Below are 19331 nucleotides of genomic sequence, written 5' to 3' on the forward strand. Positions count from 1 at the left end.
ATGGGAGTGATGGTGCTGTATGGCTTGCAGCCACTCACTGAGGGAGAAAGAGGAGCGGGTATGATTGGTCCTGTACCACTGGACAGTTATTGTTGAGCCGTGGCCTTTTAAATACATAGTTAAGTGAAACAGTGACATCATATTTCTTCATGCACTCACCACCATCTGTAATATGTCTCATGTCAGTAAAACATTCCATTGTCTTAAAGCTGGTTTGGCTGTTAAGTCATTGCAATTAGTTTTAGTCAGAATCCCCTAAAACAAAGCAATGCCACTTAAACAAATCACTGAAAGCACTAATTTGTCTAAAACACTGGGAACATAACAATAAACTGCTAAATATGATATTTAGTAAAGCTATACGGTATGAAATGGATAATTTTTAAAATAAAGCTATTTTTTGGTAGTCTTTTGTAATATATGATAATATTAGGTTGTACATAATTCTTTTCTTTTTTTACGATAAGCAACAACTCCTGCTTATTCTATGATCATGTACCTGGCAGCACACCTATGGAATTAATTATTTTTCTGTTATTAATTGTTTTCATTATTTGAAGATGCTTTTTTCACTTTGTAATTGATTATTTCCCATTTCTGTCTTTCCCCCCTTTTTTAAAAGATACAATATTTGTTTTTGGTGGTTTCCTCCCGATTATGATATCAGGTTGTATGTTATTTATTTACTTAAATGATCATCAATACTTCCAGTATATTTGTGCAGTCATGCACCAGATGCAATGAAGTTGTTATTATTATTATTGTTAATAATAATAACAACATTATTAATTAATTGGAAAGAGGTTTCTATTTTGTAATTTTTTTTTTCTTGAAGAAGTTTAAAAAAAATCTCATTTTTATTTCTGTTGGAATAGGAATAATTGGTTATTTAAAGTTCGACTTTCAGTTGGCTCAATAATGAAGACAAAAAAAACCCCCAGAAATATATATATTTTTTTGTGGGGCGGGGGGCAGTGTAAACTTTGCACGGTGCTGTAAAATGTAATATAACTGGTACTCTGTAAAATTGTTTTTTTAAAGTGATAGTTAAAATTTGTACTCTTTAAAATTTGTAATGACTGAATGCTAATTCATCATTCTACAGAACTATAATACATTTGATATGGTACACTTTTGCAAATGCAGATATTTTCTTGAATATCTCTTTGTTTGGCTCAGTATGCAACAGTATTTGGTATTATTTTGAGTGTTGCTTAAATTTTGTGTGCATTTACTAGCATTTGATCAGCGAAAAATGAGCTTTTCGCCTTGTCGTTGTTATGTGTCGACGCGGGTTGAGGAGCGGACCTGCGTCAGACGGAACCCAACGCTACAAATAACCAGAAAAGCGGTTCCAAAAACAATATATTTCACCCACTGTGCATAAAAGGTGTAAAAACAAAAACAGCGTCCCTCTGGTGGAGTGACTGTTGGCACGCTCTCCAGCGCCCGCAAGGATCAAAGCCCAGCGCTCCTGGACCCACTACCACCGCCAAACACCCCCCAGGTGGACACGACAAACTGACTCTCTGTGAAGCAAAGAAGAGGTGAGGTAAGTCAGCAGTTACAACCATATCTTTCAAAAGACACACGCTATCAGCAACACATTCAGGTCTGTATTTTTTAACTTTATGCAAATGAGCAGCTTCTCACAACAGGTGGAGGATCACTTATCCTGCACGCCACAGCAGTGACAAGCAAGCTGCACAGTTCTCATCACAATTCCAGTATACTGCGTAACAAAACACCAAGTTACTATCAACAATTAGTCGAACACTTAATCACCTTTAATGTGTGCTGACAGCATGTGTCCTCACCCTTCCTTGCTTCACGGGCTCGATGTGTCAAACCCAGGCGCGGTCCTCAGCGTCTCACAAATGGACATCACAAGGTAGAGTTCCCGGCAGTTCTGCTTGAATCACACATGCCTTAAATGCAGAACGCCATCCAATTATCTGCTTCAGCTGAAAGTCTTTAAGGTTGCATGTGTGCACCAGTCACAGGTGCTTCACATGATGTTGATGAGGACTCTTCAGCCAGCACCCTCTCCACAGAAGAATCAGTTTCCATGCCACCTGAAGAGCAAAGAAAAGAACACCAAAACATCCAGCCACACCCCCCCCCAACACACAACAGTACCCCCCCCATCAACAGGAAGCCTCCCGGCGACCGAACAGACCAGGCCCGAGAACAGCACCTCCCTCCGGGGTCCACGTCAGGAAGCAGACAGCACCACGCTCCTAAGGTCCACCACAGACAGCAGGACAGGCACCGCAGCTGGAAGGCCGGCTGGAATCAACAAAAGCCCCAAAACATTCCCCAGTACAATTCAACACAGAAAAAAAAAAAAAAAAAAAACATAAAACCCACCCAAAACCTCCCCAGGGGACCGTCCCATCAAACCCCGGGAAGAAAAGAAAAACTCCCAAATGCAAACACCCAACACAGCCCCACAAACACAATACAAACATAAATGCATAAAAGAAAAACAACAAACAACCCCCCCAGAATGACCTGCAGAGCCCAACCCCCCCCCAGAAGGCCTTCATCGCCAGTTCCAGGAGGAACAGCCAGAACCAAAATCCCACAAAGGTCCCCAGGTGTACATGGAGCAAACGGCGCCCCCCAGAGGACCGTACCATCAACCCCAGGAGGTACCCTCCCCACAACCCCGGAACCCCAGACCCGGTCACATTTGGCTAGTTGGCCCCAAGCCAATTCCCCCCCAGAGGACCGTCCCATCAACCCTGGAGGTGGAACCCAGAAGGAAACAGAACAAAATCAAAAATCAACCCCCGGAGGACTACCAAAAACAACCCCGGGGGGATATAAAATGACCGTAAACCCTGTTACCCTCCCCGGCACCCCGAAAGACCCCGGGTCCCTCCCAGAGCCCCTCGGCGGCTCAACTTTGGCGAACGGCTCAAAACATTAAGCCGGAGAAGGGAACAGGAAAAACTAACCCAGCTCCAACCCCAAGGTGCAGCAGAGAACCGGAAATGCGTCCGGTGCCCCAACTCGACCATACCCCAGCCTCTCGGGAGGGGTGGAACTACCGAAATGGCGAACGGCAACAGATCGGCCCACCCCTCCGACCGAGGTAAGTCTCCGCTGCACCACACCCCGGCAACACCAATGACGAATGGTACAAAGGCTCACTGAGGCTGGAGTGGAACCGGGCCCTAACCAAACCAAGAAAAACGCCTCTAACACCCCCCCCCCCCAGGTGCAGAGGTCTTCTGAGAATGCTCAGCGTGACCAACCTGCACCACCCCACAACCCACAAGACAAACGGTCTTGGGGCAAGTGAGGTTGGGGTTAGGGATGTAGAGAAATAACAAAATAAAACGACCCAACAACCCAACCAGAAAATACCTAAAAACACAAAAAATTAACGATTAAGTGAGCCCAGGCGGACTTCTAACTGCCCAACAATCACTCCACCAGATACGCCTCTGACTCCCCATACAATTATAACCCCTATTTAAAGAAAACAAAACATTTACTCGTGCTAAATTTTTTTTTATTTAAATTTTTTTTTTTATGTGTGTTATTTTGCCTGTCCCAGAACACTTGGAGATACGTCACCATTATTTCTCTTGACGCTTACATGTCGGGGCAATACAGTAATCTCTGCTGGTCCGAGCCGCATGGGCTCGTCAACAGGAGGAGCCAGAGGTCCCGTCGGAGGAGCTTCAGTGGGGCGAAGAAGAGGCGGCCCAAATCTGTGTCGGGGAAAGCCCCGAGATGAAAAAACCCGCTCTGATGGGCGTCCTCTCTCGCGTCCACGCTCCTTCATCCGATCATCTAGACGAATCACCAACGATATTAGCTCATCTAAATCGTTTGGCTCATCACGGACTGCCGGCTCGTCTTTTAATGACTCATTTAACCCATCTACAAACATTCCTCGTAAAGCTGCGGCGCTCCAACCTGACTGAGCAGAACCAGAGAGCATTGCATCACCGCACAAGGCTCCGGACGACAAACAATCGGTTCGGACGCCGAATCTCTGGGTGACGGAGTTATCTGCACTAGTATCGATGATGCCGCAGCTGGAGCAGCAGGAAGCGGAGCGGCTTGCGCTGCAAGCTCCGTAATACGGGCGTCTGTTTGTTTAATTTGGTTTGCGAGATGCTGTAATTGCTCCCATATTTTCTCCAAGTGTTCTTGAACTTTTTCGGCAAAAGGAACCGCCTCTGCCGCTGGGTCCATTATGGAATGGCCGGGAACTACTGTTATGTGTCGACGCGGGTTGAGGAGCGGACCTGCGTCAGACGGAACCCAACGCTACAAATAACCAGAAAAGCGGTTCCAAAAACAATATATTTATTTCACCCACTGTGCATAAAAGGTGTAAAAACAAAAACAGCGTCCCTCTGGTGGAGTGACTGTTGGCACGCTCTCCAGCGCCCGCAAGGATCAAAGCCCAGCGCTCCTGGACCCACTACCACCGCCAAACACCCCCCAGGTGGACACGACAAACTGACTCTCTGTGAAGCAAAGAAGAGGTGAGGTAAGTCAGCAGTTACAACAATATCTTTCAAAAGACACACGCTATCAGCAACACATTCAGGTCTGTATTTTTTAACTTTATGCAAATGAGCAGCTTCTCACAACAGGTGGAGGATCACTTATCCTGCACGCCACAGCAGTGAGAAGCAAGCTGCACAATTCTCATCACAATTCCAGTATACTGCGTAACAAAACACCAAGTTACTATCAACAATTAGTCGAACACTTAATCACCTTTAATGTGTGCTGACAGCATGTGTCCTCACCCTTCCTTGCTTCACGGGCTCGATGTGTCAAACCCAGGCGCGGTCCTCAGCGTCTCACAAATGGACATCACAAGGTAGAGTTCCCGGCAGTTCTGCTTGAATCACACATGCCTTAAATGCAGAACGCCATCCAATTATCTGCTTCAGCTGAAAGTCTTTAAGGTTGCATGTGTGCACCAGTCACAGGTGCTTCACATGATGTTGATGAGGGTGAGGACTCTTCAGCCAGCACCCTCTCCACAGAAGAATCAGTTTCCATGCCACTTGAAGAGCAAAGAAAAGAAAAGAACACCAAAACATCCAGCCACACCCCCCCAACACACAACAGTCGTCTTGACACATCTGCATCTGAGTTTCATCAAAATTCTTTGTCACTTAATTTTTTATTACCTTTGAAATTTTAAAAATACAGTGTAAATAGAGGGTAAATCTGAGTAATGAGTCATGACGTTTAATTCATTGTGATGCTTTTGTGAGTATTGTGATGTAGTTAAAAGAAATGTATTGCTCAGTATGCAGCGGGATATTTAAAAAATGGAAAGCATCAATCATGTATGTTTATAAACACATATGAAATCTACATGTAATATACTTTAACACATGCATGTGTGTTCTTACACTCGATTCACAGACATGTGCACTGTGTGGTGTGTGCATATCTGTTGATCTGCTTCTGCACATGTAAGCTTTATTCTGACTTTTACCCCAAGCAGTTGGACCTGAACGAGCCCTCAAAGAAAAGGGAGGGTAAGAGTGCACAGGACTCTACTTGGGGGAATTCACTGGCAGACGACTGCAAGGTAGTTGTATGAGTGATGTTTGGCCAACATGCCAGCAGCAGCACGCCTGCATTGGCCATGGATAGTACTGTCTGTGTCTGTCTGTGCGTGTAAGCGTGTGTAGACTTCAGTAGTCTTCTCCACTGTGCTGTTTCATCTTTTCAAAAGTCGCCTCTCACTTTGTGCATCACGCTACATGCAACTATATCCTATCTCTCAGCAACATCAAGGCCTTTATAAATCTAAGTGTCCTGTATTAATTTAAAACACAGAAAACACTGTTAAATTTGATAAGAGGATTGTTGCATCTAGCCATCATTTGGTTTTCATTTAATTTACGCTGCATGATAGTTTCTACGTTGTGAGTTTTTGCTTTTCCTGCCTCATTCCTGGAGGCATCGGTACCACGCCATCATTAGTTTAGATCATTTTCTGTAGACATACAAGAGCTAATATAGATTTCTGATGTCCAAATTAAAATTTTTCCTGTTTTTGAGCCTCATGTGAGTACTACTGTTGTCTCCTAAATAGATGTTGAGTGATTCCTTCCATTTGTGTTTATGTTGAATTGATATTTTAGCAACATGTAAATGTTTTGTGGACTTGCTGTCTGTATTTGTGTGTTGACTTGATGTGGCTTCTTTTTTGTTTGTGTATTTGCTCTTTTTGATCTCTTTGGGCCCTATCTTGATGATTTGTGGTGCATGGCCTATGGCGCATAGCGCAACTGCATTGAGGACATGTCCAGTTCCACTTTGCTATTCACACAGCACATAATCTTAGTGTGAAATAGGTAATCGGACTCAAAGGGGCAGTGTTTACTTCCTCAATTCATGGGCTAATTTTAGTGACAACATTAAATAATCAGTGTCACCTGTTATTTCCTGTAAGAGGCAGGTCTGCCTGCAACTGATTGATTGCTATTTAGATGGCAAAATTAGAATTGAGAGGTTTTCTGGTGGGGGAAGAGTTCTGGATGCATGGCGTCAAAGTGCAGGAGTGGAAGCAGCAGTCATCCACTAAAGCTCCCTGAGGTGAAGCAACTGTGTGCCTTGTGCAACATCTCTTCCTCTGACCACCCAGTATCCATATACCACCAAATCTAATCTTGGTGCTTTCGTGGATATAAAGTGGATATTCACCGGACAAAAAAAAGTCCCAATGTTTTTGTATTGTTTTCCATGTAGTAAACCCCATATGTAACGGATATTGTATAATGGATTTCTCGCTCACATCGGATAAAATGCCCTGTCCAACCACAATGCATTTCCATTAAAAACCCCTCACATGTGGGACCGGAGTCATTTCCGTGATTAAAAGCCAGACTTTTTTTCACACCGTGCTCAGACTCGGACCCGCAGCCTGATGTGCACCTGTTAAATCAGACACCACAAAAGGCTGTGATTTGACACTTTTCTTCTTTTACTCCTTCTGCTCAAATTTTAATAGTTTTTGCAGTGCACACGCAGATTACATTTGGCAGAAAAGTCTGTAAATTTACAACAGAGTTGGAAAAAGAGGAAATTGTACAGCTTATCTTTGAATTGAAGGTGATGATTTAGATGATTTAACATTGAATCGGTGTGTAACTTTGCAAAAACAATGTCGGACTCTGTTGTTTTCTCTGGGCCCCTCCCCAATCAGACTGGGAGTGACATGTTTAGCCGCATGTTCTCCTTGAATTGCTGGCTGTCTGAGTGGTGTCCAAAAAATGAGGTGGGCTTCATTGATAATTGGCAAAGCTTCTGGGGAAAACCTGGTCTTGTTAGGAGAGACGGCATCCATCCCACTTTAGAGGGAGCAGCTCTCATTTCTAGAAATCTGGCCAATTTTTTGGGATCCTCCAAACTGTGACTGTCTAGCGTTGGGACCAGGAGGCAGAGCTGTGGTCTTATACACCTCTCTGCAGCTTCTCTCCCCCTGCCATCCCCCTATTACCCCATCCCCGTAGAGACGGTGCCTGCTCCCAGACCACCAATAACTAGCAAAAATCTATTTAAGCATAAAACTTCAAAAAGAAAAAATAATATAGCACCTTCAATTGCACCACAGACTAAAACAGTTAAATGTGGTCTATTAAACATTAGGTCTCTTTCTTCTAAGTCCCTGTTGGTAAATGATATAATAATTGATCAACGTATTGATTTATTCTGCCTAACAGAAACTTGGTTACAGCAGGATGAATATGTTAGTTTAAATGAGTCAACACCCCCGAGTCACACTAACTGTCAGAATGCTCGTAGCACGGGCCGGGGCGGAGGATTAGCAGCAATCTTCCGTTCCAGCTTATTAATTAATCAAAAACCTAGACAGAGCTTTAATTCATTTGAAAGCTTGTATCTTAGTCTTGTCCATCCAAATTGGAAGTCCCAAAAACCAGTTTTATTTGTTATTATCTATCGTCCACCTGGTCGTTACTGTGAGTTTCTCTGTGAATTTTCAGACCTTTTGTCTGACTTAGTGCTTAGCTCAGATAAGATAATTATAGTGGGCGATTTTAACATCCACACAGATGCTGAGAATGACAGCCTCAACACTGCATTTAATCTATTATTAGACTCTATCGGCTTTGCTCAAAAAGTAAATGAGTCCACCCACCACTTTAATCATATTTTAGATCTTGTTCTGACTTATGGTATGGAAATAGAAGACTTAACAGTATTCCCTGAAAACTCCCTTTTGTCTGATCATTTTTTAATAACATTTACATTTACCCTGATGGACTACCCTGCAGTGGGGAATAAGTTTCATTACACTAGAAGTCTTTCAGAAAGCGCTGTAACTAGGTTTAAGGATATGATTCCTTCTTTATGTTCTCTAATGTCATATACCAACACAGAGCAGAGTAGCTACCTAAACTCTGTAAGGGAGTTAGAGTATCTTGTCAATAGTTTTACATCCTCATTGAAGACAACTTTGGATGCTGTAGCTCCTCTGAAAAAGAGAGCTTTAAATCAGAAGTGTCTGACTCCGTGGTATAACTCACAAACTCGTAGCTTAAAGCAGATAACCCGTAAGTTGGAGAGGAAATGGCGTCTCACTAATTTAGAAGATCTTCACTTAGCCTGGAAAAAGAGTTTGTTGCTCTATAAGAAAGCCCTTCGTGAAGCTAGGACATCTTTCTACTCATCACTAATTGAAGAAAATAAGAACAACCCCAGGTTTCTTTTCAGCACTGTAGCCAGGCTGACAAAGAGTCAGAGCTCTATTGAGCTGAGTATTCCATTAACTTTAACTAGTAATGACTTCATGACTTTCTTTGCTAACAAAATTTTGACTATTAGAGAAAAAATTACTCATAACCATCCCAAAGATGTATCGTTATCTTTGGCTGCTTTCAGTGATGCCGGTATTTGGTTAGACTCTTTCTCTCCGATTGTTCTGTCTGAGTTATTTTCATTAGTTACTTCATCCAAACCATCAACATGCTTATTAGACCCCATTCCTGCCAGACTGCTCAAGGAAGTCCTACCATTATTTAATGCTTCAATCTTAAATATGATCAATCTATCTTTGTTAGTTGGTTATGTACCACAGGCCTTTAAGGTGGCAGTAATTAAACCATTACTTAAAAAGCCATCACTTGACCCAGCTATCTTAGCTAATTATAGGCCAATCTCCAACCTTCCTTTTCTCTCAAAGATTCTTGAGAGGGTAGTTGTAAAACAGCTAACTGATCACCTGCAGAGGAATGGTCTATTTGAAGAGTTTCAGTCAGGTTTTAGAATTCATCATAGTACAGAAACAGCATTAGTGAAGGTTACAAATGATCTTCTTATGGCTTCGGACAGTGGACTTATCTCTGTGCTTGTTCTGTTGGACCTCAGTGCTGCTTTTGATACTGTTGACCATAAAATTTTATTACAGAGATTAGAGCATGTCATAGGTATTAAAGGCATTGCGCTGCGGTGGTTTGAATCATATTTGTCTAATAGATTACAGTTTGTTCATGTAAATGGGGAATCTTCTTCACAGACTAAAGTTAATTATGGAGTTCCACAAGGTTCTGTGCTAGGACCAATTTTATTCACTTTATACATGCTTCCCTTGGGCAGTATTATTAGACGGTATTGCTTAAATTTTCATTGTTACGCAGATGATACCCAGCTTTATCTATCCATGAAGCCAGAGGATACGCACCAATTAGCTAAACTGCAGGATTGTCTTACAGACATAAAGACATGGATGACCTCTAATTTCCTGCTTTTAAACTCAGATAAAACTGAAGTTATTGTACTTGGCCCCACAAATCTTAGAAGCATGGTGTCTAACCAGATCGTTACTCTGGATGGCATTTCCCTGATCTCTAGTAATACTGTGAGAAATCTTGGAGTTATTTTTGATCAGGATATGTCATTCAAAGCGCATATTAAACAAATATGTAGGACTGCCTTTTTGCATTTACGCAATATCTCTAAAATCAGAAAGGTCTTGTCTCAGAGTGATGCTGAAAAACTAATTCATGCATTTGTTTCCTCTAGGCTGGACTATTGTAATTCATTATTATCAGGTTGTCCTAAAAGTTCCCTAAAAAGCCTTCAGTTGGTTCAGAATGCTGCAGCTAGAGTACTGACGGGGACTAGCAGGAGAGAGCATATCTCACCCGTGTTGGCCTCCCTTCATTGGCTTCCTGTTAATGCTAGAATAGAATTTAAAATTCTTCTTCTTACTTATAAGGTTTTGAATAATCAGGTCCCATCTTATCTTAGGGACCTCATAGTACCATATTACCCCATTAGAGCGCTTCGCTCTCAGACTGCGGGCTTACTTGTAGTTCCTAGGGTTTGTAAGAGTAGAATGGGAGGCAGAGCCTTCAGCTTTCAGGCTCCTCTCCTGTGGAACCAGCTCCCAATTCAGATCAGGGAGACAGATACCCTCTCTACTTTTAAGATTAGGCTTAAAACTTTCCTTTTCGCTAAGGCTTATAGTTAGGGCTGGATCGGGTGACCCTGGACCATCCCTTGGTTATGTTGCTTTAGACGTAGACTGTGTTTCATAATTATTGTATGGCCTTGCCTTGCAATGTGGAGCGCCTTGGGGCAACTGTTTGTTGTGATTTGGCGCTATACAAGAAAAAAGTTGATTGATTGATTGATGATTGTAGAAAGAAAAGCTTGTTGAGGGTCAAATTAATCCAGAATAAAGCATAATCCAGCAACGGAGAATTTTAAAACTGTCACCTGTCATTGCATGACATGTAGTTACAGAGGAGCAGAAGCATAAATCAGGCTTTACATTAATTAAAAAAAATCATCATAAATGGTAAATTTATATAAATTTGATTAAATATAAATTCAGTAGTTCAGCCCATATGGCCTCAAAATGACACCATGTTCTCAGTTGATGCTACTCTCTTAATAAAGGGACCCTAGTCTTGACCCTTGTGCTGTATAAATGCTTCATTAAACCAATGTATTGTCACCACAGGATGAGCTGTCAGACTTCAGCTGCTCCAAATCAGCCACTCCGATGTCTACAACGGCCTCGGACGTGGAAAGGGAGGATGGAAACAGTAAGAACACGGAGGTTCAGGCAGCGCCTGGGACTAGATCCATATCAGTGGGTAGGGTCCAACACTGTGAAGATACTTTTCCTCAATATATAAATATTTGTTTTTCAATGGCAACAGAGTTCTGGGCAGTGCAAATGTGCACAACACTGCACATTTCCTCTCGGCTCTCAGGTTCAAATTTCCTCTCCTGCCCACACAGATTTCTAAAAAAATGAACTGAAATGTTGCTGAAAAATGTACCAGTTCGATCGTATTTCAATCTTATAGTGTTGTACTTTTGTTTTATTTTGCAATTTCAAACAAATAATTGAAATAAGAAATATATTTCTCATTTTTTTCATATCTCTGCCACAAACCGCAGCAAGATCAGCAGTCAGCTGCTTTCAGCGTTTGCTGAAAGCAGATCAGAATGGGGATGCACAGCACCTCTCTCCACTCTGACTTAAAGGAAACAAAACTCCATTAAAATGTTTCATTACAATAATCCAGAGTGTCAGTGTTCGTAGATGCTGATATATTCAGAAGTTTACAGTTTATTTTACAGTTTAAAGGCTCCTGTTTCCAAAAAGCTCAGAGGAAAACCACACTGACAGTGGGCCTCATGTATCAAAGTTGCGCACTTGTGGCGTAAATTTACGGTGTAAATTTGAAGTACACCAAAGTTGCCGTGACATGTATCAAGCAGTGCGCACCTGCCCATTTCCGGCGTACGCCTGACGTGACCTTGATAAATGCGGCGGGTGAAAACAATCGTAATTATAATAAACACGCCCATAAATATTCAGACTCCGCTTCAGACACACCCTCATTTTACGACATGGAAGCCAGGAAGACGGCAAAGAGAAAGAACTCCACCAATCACGATGCGTGCCAATAGAGCATCAAAAGCGGCTGTCGTATTAATTGTTTTGTAGTATAATCAAAAAAGTGTTAGTGGTCCCTCGTTTATCGTGGGAGTTACGTTCTAAAAATAGTCCGTATTACGCGAAACCGCGACGTAGTCAGCGTTATTTTCTACAATTATTATAGACGTTTTAAAGCTGTAAAAACCCTGTAAAACCACTTTATACACTTTCTCAATCAGGCAGAACATTTTCTCACTTTTCTCTCGTGTGTAAACACTCTCAAAGTTCAAACCTTAGTAGAAAAATAAGACCAACCTGTTTTCAGGCCCAAACATTTGTTTGAGAAATAAAAATAGAACGTTTTCCTTTAAATAATTATGATGGCTTTTAGAACTAACAAATTTAATTTTAACGATCAACCTACGAGGTTGGACACATTAGAAATTATTAATAGTGACTGACCAGTATTTCACAGATCGCGCCTCTTTGTCCTGACGCCGTGCCTTTTTCCACTCACACCTGGCTGCAGGTGTCTGTTTCCGAGTGAAGAACACAGTTAAGAGTAGTTGTTGGTGCTCTTTTTTCTTCTGGGTGAGAAGATTCTTATAAACAGACACGCAGAACACAGAAAAAAAAAGCATGCAAATTGGACTAAAAACTCTGTGAAACCGCGAGGCTGCGAAAGGTGAACCGCGTTATAGCGAGGGACCACTGTATTCTCTTTTCACGTCAATAATTCTTGACATGTGGATATTTGCTCGCTCAATTAATAAGACACCTAAATTTTCAGATTTCTTTATTCTTAAAATCTATTTCTTTATTTTATTGTGACAAACGAATGGAGACAACACAACCTGATTGCAGCACGGGCGAAGGGAATGACAACACTACAGTTGTAATTATCAATTTCATTGTCTAAAACGATCACACCACATAAAGTTAAGCTCAGCACTGCTTTGGCTTCAGGCTCTGGAGAAAAAAGCGAGCAGTGCTTCCTTTGCGGTCAGCGCTGTGGCCACGGATCGTGCTCGATAGGCCGCAAAAGCGGGATTTGTATTGATTATTATGTAGTATAATCAGGAAAAGTGTTATTTATGTAACATATGCATTGATTTGTATAATGGCACTGTTTATCATATTGATCATTTACATTTTTATGTGGATTCCAGCGCTGGTTCATTTTGGTGTATAATTTACGCCACCTCTCGACCTGGTGTATATTTTCAGTGCAGCGTACGCCAAAGACCACATTGATAAATGCCAAGTGGCGCAGCCGTTTTGGCGTACACCCCATATACGCTCAAATATCACCGTACACACGTTGATACATGAGGCCCAGTGAGAGCGAGGAGGGGGAGGGGAGAGGCAGGAGAGAGAGAGATGGGGAGAGCCTCAAGTCTTGTTCAAACAAGACAAGTAGTGGTTATATTGTTTTTTTGTTGTTTTTTTTTAAGTAATGCAATCCCACTCAAACATGTTGGAAAAAAACTGTCATGACAGAAATACTCTTCCTGCTTCACTGGATGAAAGAAGAAGAGAGCAAATGCTATGTGCCCATCAAATATTAATGTGTTTTTAACCTTTTCAACATTATTTATTTTATTAACTTAGACTTTGACAGAAACATTTTAAAAAGAACTTTGATATTACAAATATTACAACATAAATGCCATTTTTTTTTGTCTAGTATTCTTGCTTTCAGTGCATCTAAAACCACTCAAATTTGGTTAAAATAGGGCTTGCCAATAACGTTTTAGAGGTATAAAACCCTATTGCTTCAGGGGGCTCTGACCCCTTGCACCCCTGGCCGCGAGCCAGAATCATGTAATTTATCCGGCACGAAAATGGGTCTAGCTAGAAGCCTGAATGGCAGCAAGAATTTTGAAAATGTAGGGGGTAGGGCTGGGGGACATGGTAAAAGTTTGAAATACTGTGGACAGGGCGCTGCATTGTCATTCCTTACCTGCTGTAAGGCTCAGAAAGGAGATATAGTATTGTACTGTGTTCATATGCATCATCAGCATGCTTTAAGATTTGAACTGGACATCCTAAATGGTTGTAGATCGAATTTAACCCCTTAACGCCCAAATTTATATAGCTGTATATAAAAAAAAAATGTTTTGTGTGTGTTTTTGCCTTTAAGTAGATGGTAAATAATGTTGAGATTATTAATTTCACTTTTGCACAAAAACTAGATAGTAATATTGGATATTCTGGTAATGACTTTATGTTATAATGTTATAATAATAATGATGGTATGTTGCAAATTTGCGACAACGGCCATACAGGTCAATTTGGTAAGTTGCATATTTGAGTCAGAGATTGTAGAATATATGCGACGATGGGCGTTAAGGGGTTAAGGATGATTGCGTTTCACCAAGGGCCACTAAGGACCCCCACTCTACTGATTATACTTTCAGTTTCTGTAATATATTGTCCCCCTGCAACCATAGTTTTTTTTTTTTTGGACAGTATCAGCCTATCAGCTGGCTCTTTTTCATATCCTAACCCTATAGGTACTGTATACAGTGAAAATATTAAAAGCATTAAATTGTAATATGTGTGCTGTATCTACAGGTGACCCCACTGTATTGACCCAAATCCCAGTATAGTGATGTGGTGAGGTCACAGCTGGTTGTTTTTATTTCCAAATGCAGTATCAGAAAACAAAAGACATGCTTCTGTCAGTATGACCATATCTATTAAAGCGATTCACCCAAGACAATTGAATGCTGTGGTACAAATTACCAGTGGGAGATGCTCAGCACGCCAGTGTGGCTTATTAATTCAGAAAAGTTAGTGTTTGACATGTCCCATTTCAACTACTAATGTTTTTTGGGGGGAGATTGTTTTCTCACATCCTTACTTCCCTTCTTTATTTTTGCATGGACTGTATTCTATGAAGGATTGCCTGAAAATGAGGACAGCTCAGATGTGCAGGACATTATAGAGTCCACCCCCGAGTTGGATATGGATCTCACTGGATACAAGGGTTGCAGGTAGCACAAATACCACTTACTGTTGTACCCCCCCCAAGCCCCCCAAAAAACCCAACCCAATAACAAAGTTACATCATCTCTAATTGTTACTCCTACAGTACGCCTACTAAAGGCATAGAGAACATGGCGTTTGACCGCAACACAGACTCTCTTTTTGAGGAGCTGTCGTCTGCAGGCACTGGGCTCATCGGGGATGTGGATGAAGGCGCCGACCTGCTCGGTGAGAAAAAACCTCTCAAACCTTGTTTGATTAACAAAGAACTGTCATGATCATAAAAACTTTTGTTTAGTATCTTAATGTTTGCTGTGATGGATAAGTTTGAAAAGGCACGAATCTGTAATCTTATGGTGAAGTAATGTACCGTATGTTGATTTGCAAAGTCCGATAAACGCGGTCCGTGTCATTTTAATTACTTAGCCATAAAAAGCCTCTTTTGTCATTGGTTTGTAGGTGTTTATTCAAGTTGCAGGCCTTCAAAAATCAGTGTGACATTATAAGGTAGCTAGTAAATCAAAGGTTCATATGAACGTCAGAGAAATGTAACCCTCCCATCCCTCACCCCTCACACTGCATGCTTTTATTTTTCTGAAAGTGCTCATGTTGTAAGTTTTCAGTGAGTAAAAAGCCACTTCCCTTCATGCCCTCACATTTGTCATAAACCATTTGTGTTTTTTGTACATCAGCGCACTTCCCCATGTGTCATCACATGCTTGGAATTAAATTAAGACATAAAAACGCATACATTCCAATCCATAAACAGTTCAACAGTTCAACAGAGACACAATTTATGTATTTTTTTTAGGGTTGGGATGACTAATGAAAACCATTAGCCCACTAGTTGGGTACCATTAGTCATCGACTAGTCAGCAATTAAATTTGATATTGAATGAATTGAGTCAATTTCAAATCTTCATGATGAAACTCAGATGTGACATTTATTTTAACAAATATAAGCACAAACTCACAAATACAAAAAAACAGTATTCACATGAAGACAATACCTGCATTCATTTACTAGGTGTGGACGACCCATCTGTGCCCAAGTTATTCACCTGCCAAGGTTCTTCACTGAGGAAGGGAGTGGAGGCAGCTCCGGCAGGTCTATTCTTTTAAGGGTTAAATTTACTTAATAAGTGGCTTTCAACTAGCCAACTAATAAAAAACCGTCATCTGGTTGGATGTAGCTAGTCGTAGTCGACTATTGCGACTGATCGTCCCATCCCTAGTATTTTTGCATCTGTACACCACCACAGTGGAGCTGAAATGAAACAGTCATGATGTGCTTGTAGTGTAGACTTGGCATCAATTAAAGTGGTTTAACAAACATATTGCATTAACTATTTAGGAATTACAGCCATTTTATACACAGTCCCTCTGTTTTCAGAGGCCTTAAGTAATTGTACAAACTAAATATAAGGCTTATTTCTTTCATATGGTGCTGTGCTGCTCTGTGCACAAATATCTGAAGTGAGGCCATGACTGGTACTTGGCTGCTTGAGAACACCAAGAGTGTTTCTCCATGTAGAAACGGAATTACAGTGAGGAAAATAAGTGTTTGAACACCCTGCGATTTTGCAAGTTCACCCACTTAGAAATCATGGAGGGGTCTGAAATTTTCATCTTAGGTGCATGTCCACTGTGAGAGACATAATCTAAAAAAAATCCAGAAATCACAATGTATGATTTTTTAAATAATTTATTTGTATGTTACGGCAGCAAATAAGTATTTGAACACCTGTGAAAATCAATGTTAATATTTCGTACAGTATCCTTTGTTTGCAGTTACAGAGGTCAAACGTTTCCTGTAGTTTTTCACCAGGTTTTCACACACTGCAGCAGGGATTTTGGTCCACTCCACCATACAGATCTTCTCTAGATCTTTCAGGTTTGGAGTTTCAGCTCCCTCCAAAGATTTTCTATTGCGTTCAAGTCTGGAGACTGGCCAGGCCACTCAAGGACCTTGAAATGCTTCTTACGGAGCCTCTTCTTAGTTGCCCTGGCTGTGTGTTTGGGGTCATTGTCATGCTGGAAGACCCAGCCATGACCCATCTTCAATGCTCTTACTGAGGGAAGGAGGTTGTTTGCAAAAATCTCGCAATACATGACCCCATCCATCCTCCCTTCAATACGGTGCAGTCGTCATGTCCCCTTTCCAGAAGAACACCCCCAGAGTATGATGTTTCCACCCCCATGCTTCACGGTTGGGATGGTTTTCTTGGAGTTGTTCTTATCCTCTAAACATGGTAAGTGGAGTTGATTCCAAAAAGCTCTATTCTGGTCTCATCTGACCAGAAGAACACCCCCAGAGTATGATGTTTCCACCCCCATGCTTCACGGTTGGGATGGTTTTCTTGGGGTTGTTCTTATCCTCTAAACATGGTAAGTGGAGTTGATTCCAAAAAGCTCTATTCTGGTCTTATCTGACCACATGACCTTCTCCCATGCCTCCTCTGGATCATCCAGATGGTCACTGGTGAACTTCAAACGGGCCTGGACATGTGCTGGCTTGAGCAGGGGGACCTTGCTGCCCTGCAGGATTTTAAACCATGACAGCATTTAGATTATGCCTCTCACAGTGGACATGCACCTACGATGAAAATTTCAGACCCCTCCATGATTTCTAAGTGGGAGAACTTGCAAAACCGCAGGGTGTTCAAATACTTATTTTCCTCACTGTATGTCAGGAAGGACATCCAATGTAAAACACATCTATACTGGATCTTCTGTGGCAGCCCCGAGCAACTGGGGACAGTTGAAAGAAAGAAGAATAAAGCAGTCATCACTTTTATAGCCAGTGCTCTTGCCTGGATACAAGAAACAAGATTAGACTTCACTTACTGTACCTCAGCCATTAATACAAACAGTATGGCTCTGTAGGGTAAATCTGTCTGGAGTAGGCAGTTCACAAAATCTCGAGGGCCCGCGCAAGGAGGAGGAAAGTGAGGGAAGCCATCAAGACACCCATGACAGCTTTGAAGGACTTATTCGTGTCTGTGGATGTGATTTCAGAAACTGGCAAGTGCAACTTTTGTCCAGTTACATACAAGATCTCAAAATTGAGGGACTCAAACTGGCTGTAATTTCTAAATGATTCATGCATTATTTTTGTGATCCATTTTATATTAAAGCTGAAAATCTACATTACACGCATATCTTAATTGTTTGATTTCATCTACATTGTGGTGATGTACAGAGGCAAAATGATGAAACTCATCAATGTCCAAGTACTTCTGGACCTGGCTGTAGAATAACTGACTGATGGAATGTGCCTCTGAAGTTTATGTGTGTAAAATATTTCAGGGAATCAGAATCAGCCCAGAATTTATTAATATCACATTAAATGATTGTATTCAGGGTTTTTTTTTTTGTTTTTTTGTATAATACAAAATGAACACACGTCTAATTTACTGATGCATCTCATTATTTCTTCTATTCTATTGACAGTACAAACTTAGCTTCTCTTATAACACTTGCTTTGGTGCAGCTATCGTATGATATGCCGTGTTGACCATCTACCCATGTTAACGTCACCTCTCTCTCTCCCCCGTCTCTCGCCCTCTGGCTTTTGTCCATATTCCCAGTGGAGTACTCTGGTGTGTATACCCTCGGTCTTTATCCAAACAGTCTTCTGCGATTTTCCTCCTGAACTCTGTTCCCTGTTCATTTAAAGCCATATTCCCCCATTGCTATTTTCCTCATTATGTCTGGTAACAGGTGGGAGTTATAGTATTAAACCGTTTAAAAGTATTTATTAGCCGTTTAGAAAATGTTTGGTGCATGAACGAAGGAGGGATTTTCTGTTTTTAGACTGTTTGCGTTCAACTGATGCTTCATTTTCATACAGTTGGCCTAACTTTCTTTTTTGCAGCTTGTGTATATTTGGCATTTATATATTCCTTTATTTCTTTACTGCTACGTTTATCTTAACTAGCTAACTTGATTAGGGATGCAGCCGCATCTCTTGTGTTTTGCTTGTCAAATCAACAGCTGCATATTTAGTCCGGGCTTCTCCATCGCTTTGGTCATTCCCATGTTTCAAACAGTCTCCACCTCTCTCTCTCTCTCTCTCTCTCTGTCTCTCTCTCTTTCTTCTTCTTTCTGCCTGACTTGGATTGCATGGTTTTCTCAGACTTTAGTTTAATTGGTAAGACTTTATCCACTCTATCCATCCTTCTGTGTGATATGTTCTGTCACTCTGTGTCTTGTGAAGTGATTCATATCAACAGAAATAACATAAAAAACATAAAATATCATAGTAACATAAATCTGTGTAGGAAATATTTCACACCTTTAGCCTCACTGGTTTTTAGTAAATTATTAGTTAGCAGGCCTCACAACATGATGTGCTTATGTAGTGTCTCCTGCTCAATGTTGTCATTTTTTAATAATAATTAGAATAATGATGATGATGATG

At 41.2% G+C, this 19331-nt stretch overlaps 1 protein-coding gene and 1 long non-coding RNA gene across 13 annotated transcripts in view; one reads left to right on the forward strand and one right to left on the reverse strand.

Annotated features, from left to right (window-relative positions):
- The window catches only part of LOC117528339, a 639388-nt gene that overhangs the window by 363300 nt on the left and 256757 nt on the right, over positions 1-19331 (reverse strand). The gene's annotated exons all lie outside the window — the stretch shown is intronic.
- The window catches only part of spag9a (sperm associated antigen 9a), a 70885-nt gene that overhangs the window by 21117 nt on the left and 30437 nt on the right, over positions 1-19331 (forward strand). For 2 of the 12 annotated variants that reach the window (XM_034190941.1, XM_034190942.1), the window contains exons 6-11: positions 5492-5581; positions 10988-11123; positions 14823-14916; positions 15015-15136; positions 18499-18510; positions 19047-19061. In XM_034190941.1, coding sequence (XP_034046832.1) covers positions 5492-5581; positions 10988-11123; positions 14823-14916; positions 15015-15136; positions 18499-18510; positions 19047-19061 — 469 coding nt within the window. The remainder of the gene's footprint in view (positions 1-5491; positions 5582-10987; positions 11124-14822; positions 14917-15014; positions 15137-18498; positions 18511-19046; positions 19062-19331) is intronic. The other 10 variants (XM_034190943.1, XM_034190950.1, XM_034190946.1 and 7 more) reach the window with 8 other exon arrangements.

Source organism: Thalassophryne amazonica, chromosome 16, assembly GCF_902500255.1.
Source record: "Thalassophryne amazonica chromosome 16, fThaAma1.1, whole genome shotgun sequence".
NCBI lineage: Eukaryota > Metazoa > Chordata > Actinopteri > Batrachoidiformes > Batrachoididae > Thalassophryne > Thalassophryne amazonica.